The sequence below is a fragment of the Bactrocera tryoni genome, chromosome 1 (genome assembly GCF_016617805.1).
Source record: "Bactrocera tryoni isolate S06 chromosome 1, CSIRO_BtryS06_freeze2, whole genome shotgun sequence".
In the NCBI taxonomy this organism is placed as follows: Eukaryota; Metazoa; Arthropoda; class Insecta; order Diptera; family Tephritidae; genus Bactrocera; species Bactrocera tryoni.
Genome location: NC_052499.1, coordinates 55,939,782 through 55,963,599, shown reverse-complemented (window position 1 = coordinate 55,963,599; position 23,818 = coordinate 55,939,782). Strand labels below are relative to the sequence as shown.

Here is a 23,818-nt window from a genome sequence, read left to right as displayed (position 1 = left end):
AACGAGTCATCGAAAATTGGACTCAACGCGTGGACCATCTGAGACGTAGCCGCAGTCAACATTTGAAAGAAATAATCTTCAAAAAATAAATGCCAAAGAATGTTCTCTCGAATGATAATAAACATTCCCCACAAAATTCGAAGTTTCTGCGTTTTTTTCTTAGTCTTAATAGTGGGAAGCCGGAAATCACTATGTTGGTTTTATTGAGTCAGAAAAAGTCTGTGCTGATTCCATTAACATTTGACATTACTCAAATATACTCAAGAACATATTTTCAAGCAACTTTATAAAGATTTATAAATATTGACATGTTTACATATATGTATATAGGGTATGTTTTAAATCACTAATATCAGTTATTTGGGGGCTATGGCAAGTTTACACCCGATTTGATCAACTTTTGGGACAAAGATACACTGTTCCTAGAATGTAATTTCATATTCAATATTTTATCCAACATTGGCATATATGTATGTTGTATTATAGTGATATATGTATGTACTACTGTGATCAAATTGAAAGGTAAATTTTTAATTTATACTTCGCGTGTTTTTCTAATCGGTATTTTTGTTTTAAGTTGGTAGTACTGCTAGTGACATCTGTGCTAAATTCACGTCAAAAGAATCATTTATATTTGAGATATTCATCGTTTTGTGAGGCTCTAAGAGTGAATTCTTCGATTTTTACTATGTCTAAATTTATTGAACAAAGAAGTGCGATAATGCACCATCTCATACCACATTTTCAACTAATATCGTATCGTAACCACCGCATTCGCCTGATTTACCTTCGTGTAACTTCTGGCTATTCAGCAAGTTCACATGACCACTCCGAGGAAACCGTTTTGACTCAATTGAGGATATAAAAGCTTTCTTCATTCTGGCCCAGATGGCCATCTACTTTGGAGGAGAAGAAATGGACAAAATGCAATAGTAAGTAAACCGGAAGTTCGAAAATCTTTGCATTGGGTATATAGCGGAATCCAATTCAACCCGTTTTTGGTCTACAGGCATACTTTTATCAGAAAATGATTTGCGCTAAATTTCGATAACATATCTGTCAGATTGACCGCTATTTTCGATAAAATGTTCGCTGTAGGAAATGGGGTTCCTATGTTCGGTAAGATGCCCTATTTTAAGCGCACTTTTCAGGAAAAGATTTGCATTGTTACAAAAAAATACCCGTAAATTGTAAATAAAACAAAATATGTATGTAATTATTCATCAATATTTATTTCATCGCCTTCACTTATGTCAACGATTTTTGCAGTCCTCGAAACACTTTTTATAAACACAATCAACTGAAAACGGATTCCGTGGAGTGGCAATATCAGTTTGGAGAACAAGAAAAAATCACACAGAGCCAAATGTGGTTAATACGGTAGTTGACCGATGGTATTTATTGCGTTTCTGACTTTAAATTCGGTCACATTCGTGGATCGATGCGATGATGCATTATTACCGTGTAAGATCTATGAATTGTTCTTCGACAATTCCGGTCATTTTCGACGGAAGTTCTCACGCAAACGCGGCCAAATAGAACTCCTTATTGACCGTCTGTCCCTCCAGAACAAATTCACGATGCACCGAATCACTAGTATCGAAAAAAACACTGTTCATCACCTAGATTTTTGAGCGACTTTGGTGTAGGTTGTTATGTTTCGGATCGTTTGTTTTCCCTCCTTTCCGATAATTGTTGACTTTTTTTGCATGTCAAACTCATAAACCTATGTCTACGTGAATGTGGTATAAGACGATAAAGATAGATTGAAAACATTTAGTACTTGGAGCAGCCAATAAAATGATTTCTGTAGTCCACAAATTTTACTGGGAACCAAATATAAAAATATGAATTGTTTTTATATAACTTTTAAAGATTGAGTCCTATTATTTATTGCAGCTTCTGTAATTATGAGTACGTGTATTAGGTGCCCAACTAAGTTCTCACTGTTTTTTTAATGAAAATAAAATTTTGTTGTAAGGAAACTGTTTAAAATGAATTATTCGAAGTATTGCCCAACGCTAGTCTCAGCTTTTCCCTATCTTTCGGGCAAAGCTTGAATACCATAACGATGAAACTATTCATCTTGTGATGCTATCCAAGAATCAAGGCTTCTTTCATTGTCGTTTTGTGAGTGCAACTGCTGCTGAGCCAGACCATGCGCCATCGAACATAAAAAATTATAATCGGACGGGCAATATCTGAGGAATATGGTAGGTGGATTAGGACTGCCAATTTAAGCGTTTCTGAGTAGGATTTAACGGATTTGGTAACGTGAGGCCGAGCGTTGTCATGCAGCGGAATCACTTTTTCGTGTCAGTGCTGGTATTGAGGTCATAAGGAATCCAAGCTTCTTGTATCTTAATCATTCCCAACGCATGAAGTTGCTCTTAAATGGCTTGGACAATGCTCCAGTAAGCTTTTTTTTGCATTTGACATGGATTCTCATCGAGCAGCGTCTCTAATTCACCTTCTTCGAAGGTTTTTGGCCTTCCTTCAGCCGGACGGTCGTTAATATCGAAATCGCCGTCTTTGAAGTGACGACACCAATCACGGCACATTTTTTCACATGGGGCAGCAGCTTCGTAAGCTTTTTGAGATTCCCAATGTGCTTCAGTCGCCGACATTTCGATTCTTGAGAAGTTCTCAAAACAACAACAAAAATTATATGTCAATAATGAGACAACAACGCCAATTCGATTCTTAAGAAGTTCTCAAAACAACAACAAAAATTATATGTCAATAATGAGGCAACAACGCCAATTAAGCAGCTTATGTATGCTGCTTTTTGTAAAAATTACAATAAAACATACTCAAAAACATACTGGAATATACTCACGTGCATAAAATAAACAAGAATTGTACTTGTTCACACACACACTCCTAGACTCACACACTCAATTTAAAGAAAACGCGCAATATTGCTGAAAACAATCAAAACAAATCCAGCCAAAGCCTGCTGACCTATTGTTGTTGTCTTTTTTATTTTCATTTTTATTGCTTTATTTCACTTCTTGTTTTGCCTGTTATCTTTTGCCGCTCTCTTCGCCTCACTCTACAAGATTTGCTGAACAGTTAGTCAGTAGTTGTATGGGCCCGACTGGGGCACAAACAAGTGAGGTTATCCTGAACAGAGCAATTTCAGTTGGCTGGGAGACTGCTCCGGCCGTTTGTTCCGGCTGCGGTGAAAGGGCGAACGGATATGGAAGCGTTAAAATGAGAAAGCGACTGTGGTTTGGGGACCTACCTTGGCCAATGTGAATAAGCGCGAACGCGAGAGAGCGAAAAATCGATCACACCAAGCCGGAGGCAGCGCAGGTCTGTCTATATTTACTTAGGTGCGTGTGTTTGTTTCGCGTTGCAGCTGTTTTTTATCGTACAGTGCAAAAACAACTACACGATGAAAAATGAAAATGAAAAGAAATGTTTACATGCACACACAGAAGCGCCAGCGTTAACGGTTAGATACATACATATATACACACACACTCACAGATATACACATATGTATGTATATGTACAAATGTGGGCCTATAAGCTTGCCTGCCGCGTACGAGACGCTAGTTCGGCACTTTAACCGAGTTTCCAGCGCCGTACGCCGTAAAGTATGCTATGTTTTTTCGCTGTTCTTAAAGTTTGCCATATGTTTGTGCAGCACAAAGATTTTTCACTTCACACGAGTTGTCATGCTTTGGTTACTTGCTTGTTTCTTTGCTTTCACAGTAGTTAATTCTTCGGTTTATTTTCAGAAATTAACTGTTTCGGTAGATGTCACTACTTGTTAATATTCATTATACAGTGGCATTGCAAATTACATAATTATAACTGTTGTTTAATGCACTCGCTTCAATTTGATAAGTTCAGTCCATACTAAGTTGCCTTATTGCACAAAATTACGCGTTCTAAAATTTAATTGAATAAATTTGTTTTTATAAATAATTTATTTGAAAATTTCCCACTCTTTACATTCCAACGTAACAGGATATTTCAGCGTTCAAAGTTATTAATCTATTATTTTTATATTTAGTTAACACTCCGCTGATGACCCGCTAACTTCAGCACTAACCGCGTCGAGAGAACACTCACGATTGAATTGCACCCGGGCAGGGAGCATACTCAGGTCGGCAAAAGTTATTAATTTTTCCGCTAAAGCTTTCTTTTGTCTGCTCACATCCGCCGAACGCCAACCACCTGCCAGCTGCAAGATGACCACCTGACAGCCCCCTGTCCGCTCTCTATTCATATGTGCATTGGTATTGCTGTGTGTATAACAGTTTTTGCTATGCTTTTCGCTGGTTATTTCGTAATCTCAGGAATCAAAGCAGTTTTACAACGTGTGTATGTTTGTTTATTATAGAAATTTACTGTTATGCTCAGCTCATGTTAAAATATCTTTTAAATTTATTATCTCCACCGCTTGCCGTGCTTTTTTGTGAGCTTTTGTACAAACTTTTAGCTTTTTTGTTTATATTGCAGCGCTTTACGATTAACTTATATTGTTTATCACCTTTTCCACCTGCTATCCGTTCCTACATCTAGTAACCGTTGTTTCTTTAGTACTGCTCGTGGTTTTGATGCTCTGCAAACTTTACGGTTTGACAATTTCAAAATCTCAATTCTGTGCTAATTTTTTTTGAGAAGACCTCGAATAAAATTCTAAAAAGATTTCAACTTGAATAGTTCAATTTTAAGTAATCCGCTAGGTGGCGCTGTTGCTGAAAAATAAAAATCATCAGTACCAATTTTAGAGTTCAAATGATAATTGCAAGCAAGATAGAGTAGTTGACTCAAGTCGACCAATTTCAACTAAAGTGAAGACAAAATCAATAAATAATTTTCGTGTTACAACCGATCTCCAACACAACTCTGAAGAAAAAGGTGCTCTACTGCTGCAGTGATTCCGGCCTTTTACGAGGATGAAACAAAAAACATTTCTGCCAGAAGATATGTACAATAACCAACGATCGAATATAAGAATCTAAAAATGACTGAGTTGCATTTATACCAAAACATTGGTCGTTTTTGGCGTTCCAAAATTCGAGTCCTAACCAGGAGAACCATATATAGAACATATTGAAAAAACATGATAGTAATTATATCCTAGTCTTCGAGTATAATTTATCTCTGAGTGATAACTGGAGCGAATTTCGTTCGAACGATTTTGAGGCATATTTTGGGTATGATTCGCGTCTTTGTTCAGATCGACCCGATAAAGCTGATTTTTTTTCAAAAGGATACCGTAAGCAGGTCTTCTTGGACGATGCAAATTCCGGTCCCACATTCATGGAGGGCATTATAACCGCCGTTGACACATGGGTTTATGAGGTTGATGCAAACAGTCAACAATCATCGGAAAAAATACGCACCAAGCCGCTTAAAAATCCAGGTAGTACTTATTGTTTTTTTCGATATTTGTGGTTTGGTGTATCATGAATTTGTTCTGGAGGGGCAGGCGGGGCAATGACTCGTTTACTTTACAAATCTACAGGAAAAAGGCTAACGGTGTAATATCACACGATTTTGGTGGCCAATCGACCGGCCCAAAACATAAAATAATCCCCTCACTGAATGCAGTTCAATAAATTCATTGATTGATGCGATATATGGGAAGCCGTTTTGTTTAAAATAAATGTCGCCGAGATCACAAGCTTCAATTTTAGGCACCAAATACCATAGTCGGTTTTCATGAGGCGATAACGGTCGCGATACCGTTGAATAAAATGGCAGTTCTTGAATCTTTCCAGCTTGTTCTTCGTCCCAAATGCGACAATTGCGCTTGTTTACTTACCCATTGAGCCCGAAATAGGCCCCATCGGTGAACAAAATTTGGCCCAAAAACGTTGGATATTCTTGAAACTTTTCAAATGCTCATAGAACGAACGAAGCGATGTCGCTTGGGAAGGTCGGACGGCTTAAGTTCTTGCACAATGTCTATTTTGTACGCTTTCAATTTTAGATCTCGACATAAATGCGCCAAGTCGTTCCATGCGTCAGTCCGAGTTGCTGCGAGCGACGCCGAATGGACTCTCCGCTATCTACGTGTACACCCTCAGCTATGGCTGCTATATTTTTTTCACTGCATGCTGGACGTGGTATATTCGATTGAATATTATCCAATAATGATTAGTGGGTCTCAAGATGGGTGATGATGTTACGAATAGTATGCTCAGTACGCCGATTATGTTGACCATTAGTTGAACGAAGCGCGCGAAACATAGTCTTTAGAGAATATGATTTTCATATTAAAATAGAACGATTTGAGAAGGCTATTGAAAAAAGTACCTCCACTTGGATCACCCATTATGAGAATAAATAAAGTTGGCTATTTTACCAACGCCGCTGGTAATAAACGAGTACAAATATAATAAATCACCTTCTGCTTTCAACTTAAAACTCGCAAGACCCCCGTATATTACTTTAGTCATAACTTCGCAGCTGAGAGGCAAAGTCTTCTCTTGATTAGTTCTAACTTGTTTTTCGAAACTGTCTTGACGATCAGTAACAAAAACACCAAAGTAATGGGAAACACCCTTGTCTATTGCTTTGTGTGATTCACGTTGTTCCTTTTGTTTTGAAAACATACAAATAGATTGACTACTAGCCTTCGAACACTCTTGGGTTTCTGGTTTTCAAAAGTATATCAAAACTAGTATATCTCGTTATATCACGTTTTTAAGGTTTTTTATTTATAAGTTTTCCATATAATATATATATATTATAAATATGTATAGATTTACATTTGTATAAGCATTTACTATAAAACGTCAGTCTTTAGCATGGAGATCTGCATTCAAGCATGGCTTCGGCGCAATAATGTGGAAATTGTACGCATTTCAGAAGAAAATTGTTTATGCCCTGAAAATATTTGATTACAATTTATCTCGTGTGAGATTCAATAAAGCGAGAAAACTTAGTAAATATGTACATATGACATAATTCTTAAATATGGATCAAAAATTTGCTTCCATATGAGATTACAAAATGTCAAATGCGTTTCCACACATATATATTTATGATTTAAGGGTTTTAGAACCTTTTCTTTCTGCCAATACAATTATTCCCTTTAATTCATAATATAACCATTTTACTTACATTCCAGCATCCACAGCATGCCTCAAACATATAGAACAATATGTAAAAGAATGATGCGAAGAAAGCCACAAAAAATGCGAAAAGAAGTAAAACTAATAGCCAGAAAATAAACCAGAGCGGGTTCTTCATAATGCGGTTGGTGCTTTTCAAAGAAAACTACTCTGCCGAGGTCACAAAAAGCTAAATTTCGCTTGGCGACAGAAAATTATTTCTCAAAAGAATTAAGTTTTTAAAAGTGGAATGTAAAATAAAAAAAAATATTGTCTGACACTCTTCAGAGTGTCTTGAAATATCAAAAAATAGAATGTGTAAAACAGTTAAGTGTTGCATATGAGTTATTTTTTTTACCTGCAAACAGGGTTAGATCTCTAAAATAACAGCCCTTGGCCGGGTAAGTAAATATAAAAATAAACACCACCACATCTGTTTGTCCCACCGTCTGTCCGTATATACGCGAACTAGTCCGTCAATTTCTGAGATCTGATCATCTGAAATTTTGCACACGTCCTTTCCTCACTAGTACTCGCTGATGCCCGCACATGTCTGCAGAATAGGGCTGACAGATCAAGAAGACTGCCAGAAAAGTCAAAAGCAAGGCACCGTGAAAAAATGGAGCATCTCTTGTGTACATGTCCAGCATTGGAAAAGAAAGTTGGTCCAATCACTTTGTCGACTTATGAGAACCTTATTGATCAATACTTATGAGTTTTAGGCAACACAATGAGCCGATTTTAACAATCTCCTAATATTTCGATACTTTTCTTTTTGTATGACCTTTTTTCACCACATACAGAACTTTCTTTAATCAAGCATGAACTCAATATTGAATAAATTTCATTTTAGCGCATTTTTATTACAATAAATTATTTTAGACTGAGTAGAAAAATATATTTAATGTAAATAGTTAAATTGCCCCGTATACGGTTTGGACAATACAAATTCATCCCACAATTTAACTGTAAAGCTTACATATTTATATGTATGTAGACACTAACAATACAAGAATAACAAAAGAAACAAGTACTATTTTACTTTAGACCAACATTTATAATGGCGACTTGCATTCCATCATACCCACAGCGCAGTAGTGCGGGAATTGTATGCCTTTCAACAAAAGGTTGTTGAGACCCTGAAAAAGAATTTAAATTGAATAATTCAATAAATAATGCAGACACTGTGCAAAGATAAAGATTTACAATATAATTTAATAATATTATAACAAGTAAGAAAGGGCTAAGTTCGGCTGCAACCGAACATTTTATCTCTTGCAACTTGCAGGAATCAAAGTCAGGGAAATACCTAAAGGTGTAAATTAATATATACCTGAATATGTACATACTATATACTATATATACATATATAACTCATTGACAGACATATGTGGCATAAATTTTGTTAGAAAAACGAAAAACGAAACCATTATGCGTGGTTTATTGGAATTGGGTAGTATCCACCCGATTTTAACTATTATCATGTCATATACAGGAAACATTTTTTATTTCCTAGGTTCTATAAGGATACCTAACATACAATCGCCAATCATATGCAGTAAAGTCAGCCGGTTGTCGAAAATCCTGGTAATAGTTATGCGCAATTGTATCTATTTCAGGCACAAAGATGAAATGAGTAAAACATGTTTTGTAATTTTTATTGAGATAACACGAATATTTGCCGATATATCCACCATAAAGTCGCCTGGAAGTTCGAAAATTTTTGCATTATGTACTATATATGGGGCCTCGGTGAAGTATCGACCCGATTCAAAAAATTAGTATAATAATTGTAAAAAGTAAGGAAAGGCTAAATTGGGGTTTAACCGAACAATACACTTGCAATTTTCAAGACCCAAAGCCAGGGCAACACTTTCAGGTGTTACAAAAACTTATATTTTGGGCCAGAGACTCCCTAAGTTTCATTACTTCATATTGCTTCATGTCTAAGATATCAATAAAACCGCTAGCCGCCAGCCGTCATAGAAAATGATTTTTCGGTGAAAAAAGCCGGAAATCGTGTATTTGCGAAATAATCTTGAATAATTTCCGAGCATTAACGAAAATGAAAAGTGACACGATGTAATGGCAAACCTTACTGAACATACTGACAAAATTTAAAAAAAAATTCCGTAAACGGATTGATTAAGATTGTTTACATATAGGTCAATATAGTATAAAGTATAAAGTCAGACTAGTGAAACTATTGACACGATTTTTACCCATTTTTGACACAAGAGCATGCTGTCATCATAAAAGTATTACCTCTGCATTTTCATACTAGACCTCACAAATTTTCCGATATTTTTAGTAAAAAGACAGCTATTGGCCATTTTAAACTTGAGGTTATAAAAGATTGTCATGATAATGTTATGTATTGAATTAGCTTGTCTCCTATAAAGCCCTTCCGTACCCTCTTGACAACATGTTGCGAGAGTATAAAAATATACGAACTTTATCATCAATAAAAAGCCCCTGTTCACAGCTCAAGAGCGTTCTTCATTTATAGATGTACACTATGGTTTATGACTATAATTGATAAGCGAGCAATAAGTGATTATTTCTTATCTTCCTCATTGTTCAAACTAAAACAGTTTTGAGCGCATTTAAACTTATCACCGAAACTAAGTTAAGAAATGAATATGAATATGAAAAAAATGCAAAAGGGAAGAACTATCGTGATTCAGTCCCTTATCACTGAAAGTGTTTCGCACATGCGTTACGAGTGCGACAGTGATTGGATAAGTCATAGATTCATATTGATATATGTTTGTCTTATATAGAACAGACTGGCCTCGTGACGTGATGCGTAATGAATGCGCCATTAAATGCAAACTGCTTTATTAAAAGACGGAGAATGACTGCGTCAAAGTGATGTCATGCGACACTTAATGTCTTACTTCTATCAGATCACTGACTCACAAATATTATTTACATTCTTAAATATGCGAGCATCTATAGCACAAAGCCATTAGTCTAAATTGTTTTGATGTGATCTATTTATCTTCAGATGAATATCACTGGATGTTGGAGTTGTTTGAAAAAAAAAAACAATGAAAAGTAAATCTTTTGCTCCATACAAAACCCACGAATTCTCATATTAGATTCCAAGGACTCTAAAATAAACGCGTGTGTAACACCAAGTTCTAAAAGTATATCAAAGGTCAGAAAAAACTGAAATCATTTTAATTTTGGATAAAAGATAATACTTTGCAGCAATATCACCAACGGGATCCTTATTCTCTATTAAAATACAATCATAAATTTTTCGAAAAAATTTGGATTTTTAAATATCACTACAGTATTCGGACAAACAATCAAGATTAGATTATTTTGGTTTTCCATTTTAAATAATCAGCTGGAACGGCAAGTGGAATCTATGATTACTCTTTCACTTTGTCGTCAACTGTAACATTATTCGTGCTTGAATAAAGAGCACTTGGAAGAACTGATTTTTTTAAAACGACTATGGATAGTTATGGTATATGATTTTTATTCCATTAATACTGGAATAATGAAGGTGTGTACGGTATTATATCTTTTCAGCAAACCTAAGCTGATTTTAGCAAGCAATCTTGTAGGAAGAAAATAGGAAGCTAAAACTTGCCGATCCAAAACAGGTCCAGAACGCGCAACTTCCTTCTTGGATACTGTAATACTACTAATCATGAATCAACACCGACATACCAAATATAATATATGACAAGCGTGCAATGAGTCTCCGCATGACTTTAACTACCTCTTTGCATGCCCCGCGAACTACGCATATAACACCCTTCTCCCTATATTCCGACCCCGTCGAAACAACCTACCGTTAGATGACTTCGATCACAACCAACTCGAATCATACCACCCAAACGGAATTAGATAATTGCTGCAATATCTACAAAAGACAAGAAACAATTTTATATGCTGGTTGGCCATAACGGCTAAAGGAATAGGGCCTAGTTATAATAGAAATCAATTATTTCAAGCTGATAAAACAACATCTGTGATCACGGTATACGGCTCACTCGTATTTTCTCTGATAAAGATATCTTGAATATATCTACAGTGACAATAAAGTGATCAGACCTTTATGACCTGGGGAATGTTTCGAAAGAAAAATATAAACAGATATGTAAGTATGGGTGCCAGAGAGTAACCCAAAAATAATACATACATATATATATATTAACAGACATCGACAAGCGAAGGTTATGCCGTCTACTGAAGTTGACTAAACCATATGCCTTGCATTTCGTCAGGGAAGCATACTTTCGGCTTCTCAGAAAGGAATTTCGCGTATTGATTCGTGCTTTTTGAAGAGAAAATAGTTGAAGCCAAAGTTTAGATTAAACAACAATATTTGAACTCTTCACCAAGGAAATCAACCGTTGAAAAGTGGTTTGCTAAATTTGAACGATGTGAAATGAGCACCGAAGACGGTAAATGCAATGAGAGCCGAAAAGAGGCTGTTAGGGAAAACGACAAGTTGATGATTCGGAGCAGTGTTTGGAGATGTTCAAGCGTAATAAACCCAAGTTTGTGCGTCGATTTGAGAAAATGGATGAAACCATCATTTCACTCCAAAGTGCAATCAACAGTCATCCGAGTGAAAACCTCGCGATGAACCCGCTCCACAGCGTGGAAAAAAGCAACAGTCGACTGGTAAGGTTATGACATCTGAATTTTGAGATGCGCATGAAATCATTTTTATTGACCACCTTGAAAAGGAAAGACTATCAACTGCGGCAGTTATAAAGCAATATTGCACCGTTTGAAGGAAGGAAAAACGCTCACATTCCAAGAAAAAGATAGTGCTGTTTCACCAAGCAATGCACCGTCTCACAACTCAGTGAAATCGATGTCAAAAATTCAAGAATTGGACTATGAATTGCTGCCGCATCCACCGTATTCTCCAGATCTGGCTCCCAGCGACTACTTCCTGTTCTCAGCTCACAAAAGAATGCTCACTGTAAAGAACTTTTCGTCCAATTAAGAGATGATTGCCGGAACCGAGACCTATTTTGAAGCAAAGAACAAATCGTCCTACAAAAATGGTATCGAAAAACATTGTTTGGTTTGCCAAAACAAAGTGTTTTACTATGGTAGGCCGGGAACTTTTCAAATGACCTGTTCAGAATGAGCAATCCCCCAATGCATGCTTTATACCTATGTATTTCCACTTGTGGTTAGAGTTATATTATATATGTGTTAATACTCACCGATAACCCACTAAACAGCACTTCCAACACATAGCATATTATGTATAAGAACGCAGCCAAGAAAGCCACAAAGAATGAGATGAACCAGAAGACCAAAAACCAAAAGATAAACCAAAGTGGATTTCCCATATTGTTTTACAGTGGTTGCGCTTTCAAAAGCTAGTATTGAGTGCGATTGAAGTTTGTGCTGTTGTTTTTGTTGTAGTAGAGGAGTACGAGTTTTATGCTCTCACGCGCTCCGCGGTCACAGTGGGTGGGTGTGTTGTTGTCCTAGGTTAAGGTGAAGACTACTGACGTGCAAATGCAGCAAACAAGTTCTATAGAAGAAGATAAAAACAACAAGAGTATCGTATAACATTTGCATTGTGATTTTTAGATATGTACATATGTACCTAAGTACTATGTACATATGTATATATACATATACATATGTATGTATTTTCTATTTATTGCGCATGTTTATATTTACAACGGAATTCATAAAAATGATTAAGTGATTTCTTTTAATGTTTTAGTTATCAAAATTCTAAATAGTTTAAATTGGACTTTCGATAAATAACGGTATTTTTTTAATATCTTAACATTAATATACATACATATGGTATATATGTATGTATGTACATATTTACATATGTAGACACCTGTACAAATATTTAAAAATGTTGTGGCGGCAGTTTTATTAAACTTTTTTTTTGTGTTTTGCTTCAAAGTGCCGATAAGGCAACAATGTTTGCTAATACACATACATATGTACATATGGTATGTAAGTATGTATAATTATGACATTTCACCTCCATTTAATTGAGTCACTAAATTCCATGTCTTATGGCATTAGTTGTTAACACAATGATAAGATAAAAGTAATTTAAGAAGTTAACGCATGAGTTTCCGCAAGACAAATGAAATATTTGAACTATAAGAAAATATAAAAAATTCCAAAAATATTTTTATGCATATATTTATCAAATATAAGAAAAAGAACAACAACAAAGCCATTAGATATTATCAGAAATATTTAGCAAACATAAGTCCGCCTAAACAGTCAGCACAGGGAAGGAATATTTATGGTTGTGTACAGATTTGTATATGTCTATTAGGGTGCATCTAAAATATTTAATATTTATTTTCAAATCTAACCCTCCAAAATCTCTTTATTTGATTTAAATTTGAAATATATGTACTATCTCATCAAATTTAACCCAGACTGGTGCATATAAACTATCTACTACATGCCCAAATCGAATGGATTTTATCAGATTGATACAACTTTTTTTATGTTTGTACGATGTTTGAACTCCACATGTCAATTAATATGTATTTTTCAGTGATTTGTTTATGACACGATAAGTTTGTCTGGCGATTTTTACGATAGAAAACAATGAATTGCTTGAAATTTACGGAAGTGTTTTGCGGACTCTACTCTACTCTGAATATGACGTCAAAACTAGTCAACAATTTAACGGCTACTGCTCCGAAATTAATCGAGTTCGTAACAGGCTAAATTCGCTGAAGTCAACGATGATATCCGAGTCGAGGCTTATAACAAGACGCTGACCGCTGTTTAAATACCCGATATGTGGAAAGTTGGAAGAGTGATCCTACCACTGAAACGTGAATAGGCTTTACGTCCTGAATATTTCATTGCTTAAATCAAAAGCCAACCTGTGAGAGCACGATCTTTCTAGCCTTGTCAAATGCTTTTGACATAGGCAATCATTCAATACTAACAAGTATGTTGGAACAATCTATGCTCACACCAAAGCTGAACTACCTGAGCGGTCTGCAACCAACCTTACTATTTCGTGGTCATAATTCTAAATTGAAAACGGCTAAACTGAGGATTCTGTAGAGTAGAGGACACCATTACCCGTTACTGTTTAACTTCTACATTTCAATACTCCCTCAACCACCAGAAAATTTTTTTATTACATTGTACGCTGATGATTGTATGATATTGACATCGTGCAATGGAATTAATGGCATCTTTTCGAAGTAAACGGTTACCTCTCCGACCTTTCTAATTCTTCTCTGAGATTGGAACTTTCCCCCACTAAAACCATTGCGATTATATTCTCGAACTAGAGGAAGGGATGACGTTAAAATTCCGACTGTCAACATCCCTAAGATTGTAGGCATTACGGGACCCTTGCGCAACTCCATTCTGGATATTGAAGCAGGTTAAGCTCCTCTTTATCCATAATCCGCATAACTCTAACCACATCTTTGCATGTTCAGCAAACCCCACTCATCCAACACCCCTCTCACTAAATTCTGACTCCGTCGCAATAGCATATTTCTTGGGCTTACCGTTACAGAGTATAATTGTTTTGTTCACCTAACGGTTTACTGCATCACCTAAAACTAAACGAAATAGATATAGGGTATAATAAAGGAAAAAACTATAAACTTCCATTACTCTCTAATTGGTTTAATGTACATATCTCCTAAACCACTTAACCTACAATAACAAAACTCGCTCAGGACGAGTCTCTATCCGCACCTACCGACACTGTAAAAGTAGATGAAAACGGAAGATAAACCCATCCTCCCCATGTAACAATACTATTAAAATCTACTGAAAGTACGATTAATCAATAACTAAGTAGAGACATACAATTTCATTGGTTAGAGAGTGCTTTATAGGAGCCGGAGTAAAATTGGACGATGAGCGTTGCCCACTTTTAGGTTAAATCACATATCTCGGAAAACGCCCGGCAGATATTAATCAAATTCTCACATTCCTACGTAAAACTGCGAAAATGGGTGAAATCGGACTACAATCACGCCTTCTTCCCAAATAACAAAATTTTAGATTATATTTGGAACTTTCTCTTTTCTGTGCACAAATCAAGATAAAATAAATACAACGTGATAAAACGTATAATGCCTTTAAATATGCCACCTTATGAACAAAAATGTTCTAAATCCAACCAAAACTGTTCAAGCCCCTAGGTACCGAATATTTGGTTCCCAGTGCCTATAATTGACTGTTCAAGCCCCTAGGTACCGAATATTTCGATCCCAGCACCTATAATTGACTTTTTACCGAAAATATCGGTGAGATATGTAATTGAAATTCCGGGATAAACCTTTCCTGGCAATCGTAGGTCTATGTGTCAAAAATGGGTTGTATCAGGTCAATACTTCCCTTAGCTCCCATATACCTTTCCTGGCAATCGCATGTCTATGTGTCAAAAATGGGTTGTATCAGGTCAATACTTCCCTTAGCTCCCATATACCTAATGCAAAGATTTTGGAACCGGTATCTCAATTCATGTTTAAGTAATTACAATGCATCTTTGCGCCCAAAATGGATGAAATCGGGTGAAAACTTGGTCTAGCCCCTATATAACTAATATCAGGATTTTCGAACATCCGGCTGACTTTACTTCATATGATTGGTGATGGTATGTGGGATACCTTAATGAAACCCAGCGAGCATTTTTCGTTTTTCTAACGAACCTTATGTGCAATATGTCGGTCAGTGTATAAGTTAAGTATACATAGTATACGTATATGTATGAAATTCCTTGGATTCCCAACCTCTAGCTGACGTTTTGCACCTTACGGTATTTCTTTGGATCTGATTTTTTTTTTTTGAGTTGCCAGAGTATAAAATGTTCTGTTGCACCCGAAACTTAGCTCTTCCTTACTAGTTGTGTTTATATTTACTTAAGTAATATAACAAATATTTTTTCATAAATTTATGACCTGAAAAAAAGCCAATTAGCGCGTGTTTACTTGTTTTTAATACATTTCCATTTGCGTAAAAACATTGTACTATATACATACATATACATAGTGACGTATAAACAGATTTTAAAACAGTAAACAACACGAAAAAAATTATTTCCAAACCTGGAATTGTTGAATTTGGCCAGCGCTGTGCGACCTTTCGCAGTCATCGCAATGCTCACGCAACAGATCGCCAAATACGCTTTGGCCCCCGACCATGTCCAGAATAACTAATCATTCGACTTTTTTTGTTTTTGTTTGTGCTAATTTCTTATTGGAAAATATTTTGCTACATAAAATATCAAAACAAATTAAAATTCTCGAGTGACAAGTGTTTGTGTGCCTAATCGAGACGACTTTGATAGGCCAATAAGCCGATTGGAAGCGACCAACAGGTAGCGTAGGTGGGCGGGCGACCGAGCGACCGAGTCTAGCGCCCGCGCGATGATGTGATCTGCCAGGAATTGAGTAATTACACATGCATTCCAATGCGCCAAACGCAAGTAGGCTAAATGGAGACTAGAGTAATAGAATAAACAACAGCAATGCATACTTATTCGCACATACTATACACACATGCAAAAATGTACAAAAGGCGGTAACTGTTTACATGACAAGTTAATTGTTGTTGTCATATATTTTCTGACTGGTTTCTAACATTTGCATTTAATTTTTAATAATTTTACAGTAAACTTATTTAATTCGCACAAACACAAGCACATATACATACATTCATACATACACATATATATTTATGAGTAATCTCTGTCATTCATTAAACGATTTTCTGTTCGCAACCATTTTTATTAGATCCTCAGTTTTGTTTATCTTAGCACATATTTATACACATGAGCTCATACATACTGCATATATTTACATACATACATATGTATAAATAAATTCGCACTTGCAAATACATATGTATATATTTCTGCAACACCTTGCAAATAAATTATTGCTATTCTAATCACTGAGACAAATTGACTTAGCACTTACGATTACAATACAGTTAAATTGTCTGTCCGAACGTTACTGCGACAAAAATACTACTGACAAGAAGACGTCGCCGGCGTGGATCGGGTAGTGCTTGAATGGTGACTGTTTGTTGAGATGGTTGGGGCTGGCCGGCACTCTGAGTGCACACACTCATTTCAGCTCTCTGTTTTGGTGATCTCGCTGCAGTGCTACTTCAAGAATTGGCGCTCCCATTAAGATTAAATACAACTCAGTACATTTGTACTTACATATACTTATATGTTTTGGTAGTGGGGAAGAACTGTTAAAAAACTATACTACACTGTGCAATGTGTATAAAATATTTTCAAGTTGGCTTTTTCTTTAGCGCATAAAAACAGGTTCCAGGAAATATAATGTGAATTGAGATGTGGTCTGTCAGGTATATAAGATATATGCATACTTAGATTTATAGTGAAAATTTTATGGTAGTTTTTGAGCGACCACCAATATGGAGTGAAACCCAAAATCAATTACAGGAGTACAGCCTGTAGTATTAGAAACCGTAAGGGCTTAGACTGTAACTTGACAATCAAAGCCTTCCCGACTGTTTGGCATTCGGCGCATTATTGAGCTATATTTTCCTGAGTTGTAAGATCAAAGTATAGTGGACCGGGTCTGTATTGAGGATTATTTTTGCAAATACCCGATTTTTACCTTATTAAGATGAAATGTGTACCAAAACCCTCAATTTCTGTAGAATATTCGTCACGTCCAGTAAAGTGATTACTATTGCGAAGTGGAGACTTTTTTGAAGAGTTTAATATGTTTATCACCACTAACGTCGTCGTTTTTCAGAATCATAGCGACCTTTTTAGTAAATACCTATCTTCTTCTTTATGAGCTTACGCGGTTCTTCTATTTTGCTGTTTGGCGCCAATCGGAGATTTCAAGTGTTGCCAGGTCCTTTCATAATTGGTCTTTTCAACTGTGTGGAGGTCTCCCTCTGCCTCCTCCGGATCTGGAGTGTTTTTATCCATTCGGACGACTTGACCTAGCTAGCGTTGCTGCTATCTTTTAATTCGTTGAACTATGACAATGCCGTCGTAAATCTCGTACAGCTCATCGTTTCATCAACTACGGTATTCCCAAATGCCAATGCGCAAAGGACCATAAATTTTCCGCATTCGAAAACTCGTAACGCCGACTCCTCAGATGCTGTCATCGTACATGCCCCTGCACCATAAAGCACGACGCAGTTGATAAGTGACTTGCAGAGTTTGATCTTTGTTCATCGAGAGAGGACTTTACTTCTCAATTGCTCCTGTTGCCATCAGTTATTCTGACGTTGTTATTGGTATTAATGCTGGTTACAATATAGATGAAATTATCTAAGATTTCGAAGTTGTGACTGTCAACAATGACGTGACAGGCAAGTTGCGAATGTGACGATTGTATGTCTGATGACAGGAGATATTTCATCTTGCCCTCGTTCACTACTAGACAAAGTAGGGTGAAGTTCACGTATGTGAGGAAAATTCTCTGAGCGCCATTCACTTGGAAGTGGCCAAAAACGATTCTTTTACATATGGCTCAAGCAGTTCACGACTTCCGGTATTAGACCAAGTATCTCTGGGTAGCCAAAAACATCAGTTTGAAGGCGAGCTAAAGTGAAAAATGCGAATCATCGCTCCTCAGGGTTGTGCGCCGAGTTTGGGACCGCCACAAAAAAAAAAACACCTCAAATCGAAAGAACACAACAGCCTCTGATGTGAGACCTTCTTTGAGTAAATACCTATGCATAACAGAATATGATGAGTAAAAGTTCTGAGCTCACTCCGTTCCCTTACTATTCGAAGACCTCCACATGTTATGGACTCCGTTAAGTTGCTACTGATACTGATATAGTGCGATCATCTAACAGGACATTCGCAAACTGTTTTTTTTTTGTTGGGTGAAAATGTCTGTTTCGTTGCGGCCTAAGTCCATATGTACTGTATAGGACAACAATGAGCACATAGGGTCCTCGAGGTAAAGATACGATTCGAAGACAGTCTGATAAATACTTAGCTTCACTGCGAGACAAGAGAAATTCACTATAGTGTAGAACATATCCGTAGACGACCAAGATAACGTGACGAAAATCCACGATCTCTTGCTGGCAGATTGGCGAAGAACGGTGTGCTAGCTTGCTGAGATAATAGGCAACTCAAAAAGCCGCCAGAGTCATATTCTGCATAAAATATTCGGTTTGAGAAAGCTGTCGGTATGTTGCGTGCAGTAGTTGCTTTCTCCGATCCACAAGTTCAACCATGAGTCCACTTGACGCTGTTTAGGTGCAATTCGACGAAGTTTCTGAAGTTCACTGCTACTCAGTAGCGACTAAAGGACGGCAGTCGGGTCTAAGTAACCGGAACAGACCTATATTTTTATCCGGCCAAGGACTGTGACCTCGGCACCAGTACTTACTTCAGAAGTTGTTACTTCAGAAATGTTTTCTGCCTCTATAACAAGACAAATAGGGAAAGTCGAAACAGTAGAAACATAAGTATCTTAAATATACTGGATATATTTTAAAAGCTTGGGAACAATGAAGCCACCTTTTAACCGCTTACCGATCATCAATGCTTAATGCAAAGTTAGATGTCTCACATAATGTATGGTAATTATCTCGAAAGTTAATCTGTACTACAAGTATATTGTTGTTGGTGGTTTGTAATTTTTTTGGCAAACCTCAGCACATGGTCACGGAATTGCTATTTTTAATGCAATAAAAAACGAATTGCGCTAAAACTAAAGCGCTAAAATGCAAGCAATTAATGACGTGTAATCGAACTTGTACCCCTTAACCCTGAAACTAAGTAAAAACTCATTGGCCGTGAAATCACTGCTGCTGCAGCTCACTATAAATGCCACCCACTCGGCGATGCAGCGAGCAATTGAATTTTGGTCGATCAGTTGTCAGGACGTGCCTGTGTTGGACGCTAGTGACAAAAAGTGCCAGAAGCAATACTAAACGTACGAAGAATCGGTCGTAGTGGTGGTGGAATTGTTGGATCGCTGAGAAGCTGAGTTTCATTTAACGCGTTTACAAGAAAAACTAATAACAGGTAGAAAGATATACCGTAATACTTACAGAAATGGTTCCAAATTTAAAAAAATACCAACTATCTTTTAAAGCATGCGCGACCCAAGGAACAGACTACCCAAGTACGAGTCGGACGCTTTCGATAATGTCGAATATGAGCTCCGCATGACGTACACGCTCGAGACCGATCGTCGCATTATGAGTTTCGTCGATTCACGTTGGGGCATCGAGGTAACCGGTGGGATCGATCAATTCGAACCGTTAACCATTATCAATGTGACACCAACTGGTATGGCACGCAGTGCCGGCATGCGCATTGGCGATGAGATCACGCAAATTAACAATACGCCAGCGTTGGAACTAACTTTTAATGAAGCATTGGAGTTGTTCCGTAAAAATAGACGCTATGTGCGGGTTTATGTGAGAGGGTAAGCGATTATTCCGTACATTTTTAACTGATTGTTTAATTTTTTTCCAACTGTTCCTTAGTGATGTTGACGACGATGGCGAAGAAGACTGGACCTGTCACTTCTGGTTCAAGCCACGTGAGTACCATAACTAAGATTTGTGTTTAATATTGTCTTGAATCGAATATTATTTTCTTGAATTGCAGGCAAGCCATGGCGCCGCGACTTCACGCCCATCCAATGGGAGTTCCCATGGAACGATCGTCGCAAGCCGATCTATCGTGAGTCCAACTGTTTCATGGTGCCCAGCGTTATGGAGGAAAGGATTCGTCAACGTCGTGCTGCCACCTCGGCAGTGCATAAAAAGGATGAACTTGCGCCGCATACCCGGTCGCTAACACCATCGCCGCGCCCTAAAAATCAACCCGGTGAAAATTTGATGGAAACCATGTTCAAGAAATAAAGCTGCGTAAACATAAAAATATAAAGATTGCAAGCACCAACCGATGTCTAAGCAGTGAAACGCGTTAGCAATTAATGCAAAAATATATGCAAATACATGTGTGTGAATTTTGCAAGCACAAAATATATAAAGGCTAATATTTTGTTGGAAAAATTCGCCACGCATAAAAACGCCATGATTTTTCATTCCAGTTCCTGAAACAAATATACATAAAGAAGCAGGCGTTCGTATAATCTGCCACAAACTTGAATAATGCACTCCAGAGCAGACGTGAACGATAACACGGTGATAGAGGCTAGTCTATGACGCTATAGACACAAAATATTTAGTTGTTAAACAAAGCTGAAGAAAGAAAGTAGTTTAATATAAATTAATAATATAAATAAAACCTTAAAACCAACCTTAAGTTGTTGAATACAAGAAGCACTTGTTATAAAGCTTTAATAGTTGTGTAACTTTATAAAAATGTGTTGAAATAATAAAAAATAATATTTAGCGTTGACTTGTAACTGTAATATGGTTTTTCAATGTGTTTCAATAATGCAATGGAAATAATCTCTTTTCTCTTGCACTCATTTGCATTTATAAAGCTACGTGGCTTTGATTAAAAACCGCAATGCAATTGCAAAAAGTCTATAGTAATGCATATACTTATGTAGTTTAACTGTGAATATAGTAAAGAATATAAAAAAATGGAAAAGCGTCAACACAGTTTTCTTAACCAACTATTTTGAAAACCATCAGCTGATAGCTGCTCACAAGAATTTGGTACAAAAAATTTCGTCATGCAACCTTCTCAAATCAATTAGTAATTAATTATAGAAAATGTATTTTTTTTTTTAATTTTATTCAGTTTCAGATTTGAATTCAATCAGACAAATGTGCAAAAAATACAAGTAGAAATTGTCTTTTGTACGTTTATAAATAAATCACCGTGGGAAATGAAGTCTATGCCAATTTTATTTATGTGCTAATTGAACTTACATATTTATATTGCGTATCAATTAAACAAAAGCAAAGCGCGAAACCAAAGTCTTTAACAAATGCATACAAACTAAATGCATTCACTTATTTTTTAAATGCACAGCATAAAACAACAACTAAATTGAACCAAAAATTACATGGACACAACTTCTTTTGGCAAATATGCTACAATTTTCCCCAATGAGCGTGCCTGCTTTATAAGCAAAAAAAGTTGGCGTTATTAAATTCTTCGTAAATTTTATTTAATGTGCTTAGATAATAATTTAAAAATGCTTTTTTATATCTTTGTATTATTACGTTTGTTACAGAAGGTTTGCACAAACCATTTATATGATGATGGAATAATTCGTTGCGCGACAAATGAAATGGCATAGCCGAGGAAGTACTCAAACCAAATAATTTTACAATCCACGTATTCTTTTTTATTTTGTTTTGGTTGTGTGAAAAGAATTTTCGCTGACCACTTCATTATTTAGCTAACAACCACACAATGGTCTTTTGTTTATGTTTGCAGCTTTTTATTCACTTGTTTAATTTAACAATTCTCTTGCGATTGCCAATTTTGGTGTTGTTATTGATATTTTGATTGCGATGGCAATGACTGTTTGCGGTTTTCGAATTTAACTGTTGGCCCTCTGCTACGTACGTGGCCTGGTAGATACCTTTTTGCTTATATCTAACTGTGTGATTTGTGGCTGGATATTATTCGCGATGTAAAAGCACAAATATAGCTAAAATCGATAATATTGCCCACTAAAAAAATATAATAATCATTTTAAATTGAAGCAAATGTGACATAGAAGAAATTATATTACCTTCACTTTTGGATATTCATTCATAAATATAGTTATTATTCCGACATATGGAAGAAATCCTCTGGCGCGACCGACTATATCTTTTTTCGTCAACCACAGTTGTCCAGGAGCGTAAAGACCTCGATCGTCCACATTATTATTATCACCTTTAGTTAGGAATTTAACTGAACCATCTTCCCTATAATTTAAAAGTACAATTTTTCCATTTCATAAGGAACAATTAAATGTGCAATTAACTTGTCTAAATTATCACTCACTTTTCATGCAGCTTAACGACACGATGTACTATAGGTATATCTCTCCCTTCCACTTTGAACACAACAATTTCTCCTACACGCACTGGTTCCTCCTTGTAGTTTGTTAAGAATAGCAAATCTCCTCTATGGAAAGCCGGCTCCATACTACCACTGAGTACCACCACAATTGGCGATTCGCTGCCAGTTACCACCATTAGACCCTTCCAGATCATCAAAGCCGATGAAACAATCATCGCAAAGCTCAATATTTGGTATAGCGACTAAAAACATTAGCGAGGGAATAATATTAATGAAAAATTAACATTAAATGCATTTTTTGTATACAATTGTTAAGTGCATACGTGTAATCGCACAACGCAACCCTCCGCACCCTACTTCTTTCACGTTAAAAACATAAATTTACCTGTCGTTTGTTCATTCTGTTAAAATCGCGGAGCATTTCATCAAACTGCAACAGCTCGCCCAAGCCCATTTTTACGTCTTTGCAGATTTACGTGTTTCTAACTTAAAATAATATAAATAAACTTTAATTTTCTGTCCACACAATATTTCTTTCTACAAATTTGTGAAGTTTTTGTGGCCGCTACCACGAAGTCGTCTTCTGTCAAACAACGCCGCGCGGACGCCTTTTGAACACGTCAGTTGCATTCTGCAGGGTTGCAAATTGATTTATCTACTATTTGTACTAAAGGCGCAAATGTTTGGATTAAATAATTACTAAAAGTAAATATATCTTAATTTTGCTAAATAAATCCACGTATGGACAGGGAATGTTTTTTTCTGTCAAAAATCTCAAAACAACGAATGGTCTAAAAATTAAATTTCA

General features: G+C 36.4%; 4 protein-coding genes across 8 annotated transcripts in view; 1 reads left to right on the top strand and 3 right to left on the bottom strand.

Moving 5' to 3' along the window:
* LOC120771435 (acetylcholinesterase) overlaps positions 1–4,050 on the bottom strand; it is a 194,363-nt gene extending 190,313 nt beyond the window's left edge. The window contains exon 1 of one of the 4 annotated variants that reach the window (XM_040099475.1): positions 3,960–4,050. The gene's annotated coding sequence lies outside the window, so the exon portion shown is untranslated. The remainder of the gene's footprint in view (positions 1–3,959) is intronic. The other 3 variants (XM_040099484.1, XM_040099444.1, XM_040099460.1) reach the window with 3 other exon arrangements.
* Positions 4,051–7,920: 3,870 nt separating this feature from the next.
* Positions 7,921–17,126, bottom strand: LOC120771492. Of its 2 annotated transcripts, none has more exons than XM_040099543.1 (3): positions 17,021–17,126; positions 12,290–12,606; positions 7,921–8,221 (listed from the first exon to the last, which is right to left on the bottom strand). In XM_040099543.1, exons 2-3 carry the CDS (start codon positions 12,416–12,418, stop codon positions 8,138–8,140), a joined length of 213 nt encoding a protein of 70 aa, XP_039955477.1. In that variant the 5' UTR covers positions 12,419–12,606; positions 17,021–17,126; the 3' UTR covers positions 7,921–8,137. The 2 variants fall into 2 exon arrangements, with proteins under 2 accessions (XP_039955477.1, XP_039955484.1); XM_040099550.1 differs by lacking the exon at positions 17,021–17,126 and adding an exon at positions 13,081–13,098.
* A 2,749-nt stretch (positions 17,127–19,875) lies between these two features.
* On the top strand, positions 19,876–21,460 carry LOC120771478. The gene is made up of 4 exons (XM_040099516.1): positions 19,876–20,088; positions 20,159–20,494; positions 20,556–20,611; positions 20,680–21,460. Exons 2-4 carry the CDS (start codon positions 20,160–20,162, stop codon positions 20,934–20,936), a joined length of 648 nt encoding a protein of 215 aa, XP_039955450.1. The 5' UTR covers positions 19,876–20,088; position 20,159; the 3' UTR covers positions 20,937–21,460.
* Positions 21,461–22,140: 680 nt separating this feature from the next.
* LOC120771487 (signal peptidase complex catalytic subunit SEC11A) lies at positions 22,141–23,612 on the bottom strand. Its single transcript, XM_040099530.1, has 4 exons — positions 23,396–23,612; positions 22,993–23,252; positions 22,736–22,913; positions 22,141–22,673 (listed from the first exon to the last, which is right to left on the bottom strand). The coding sequence occupies exons 1-4, from the start codon at positions 23,462–23,464 to the stop codon at positions 22,623–22,625; spliced, it is 558 nt and encodes a 185-aa protein (XP_039955464.1). The 5' UTR covers positions 23,465–23,612; the 3' UTR covers positions 22,141–22,622.
* Positions 23,613–23,818: the final 206 nt, after the last annotated feature.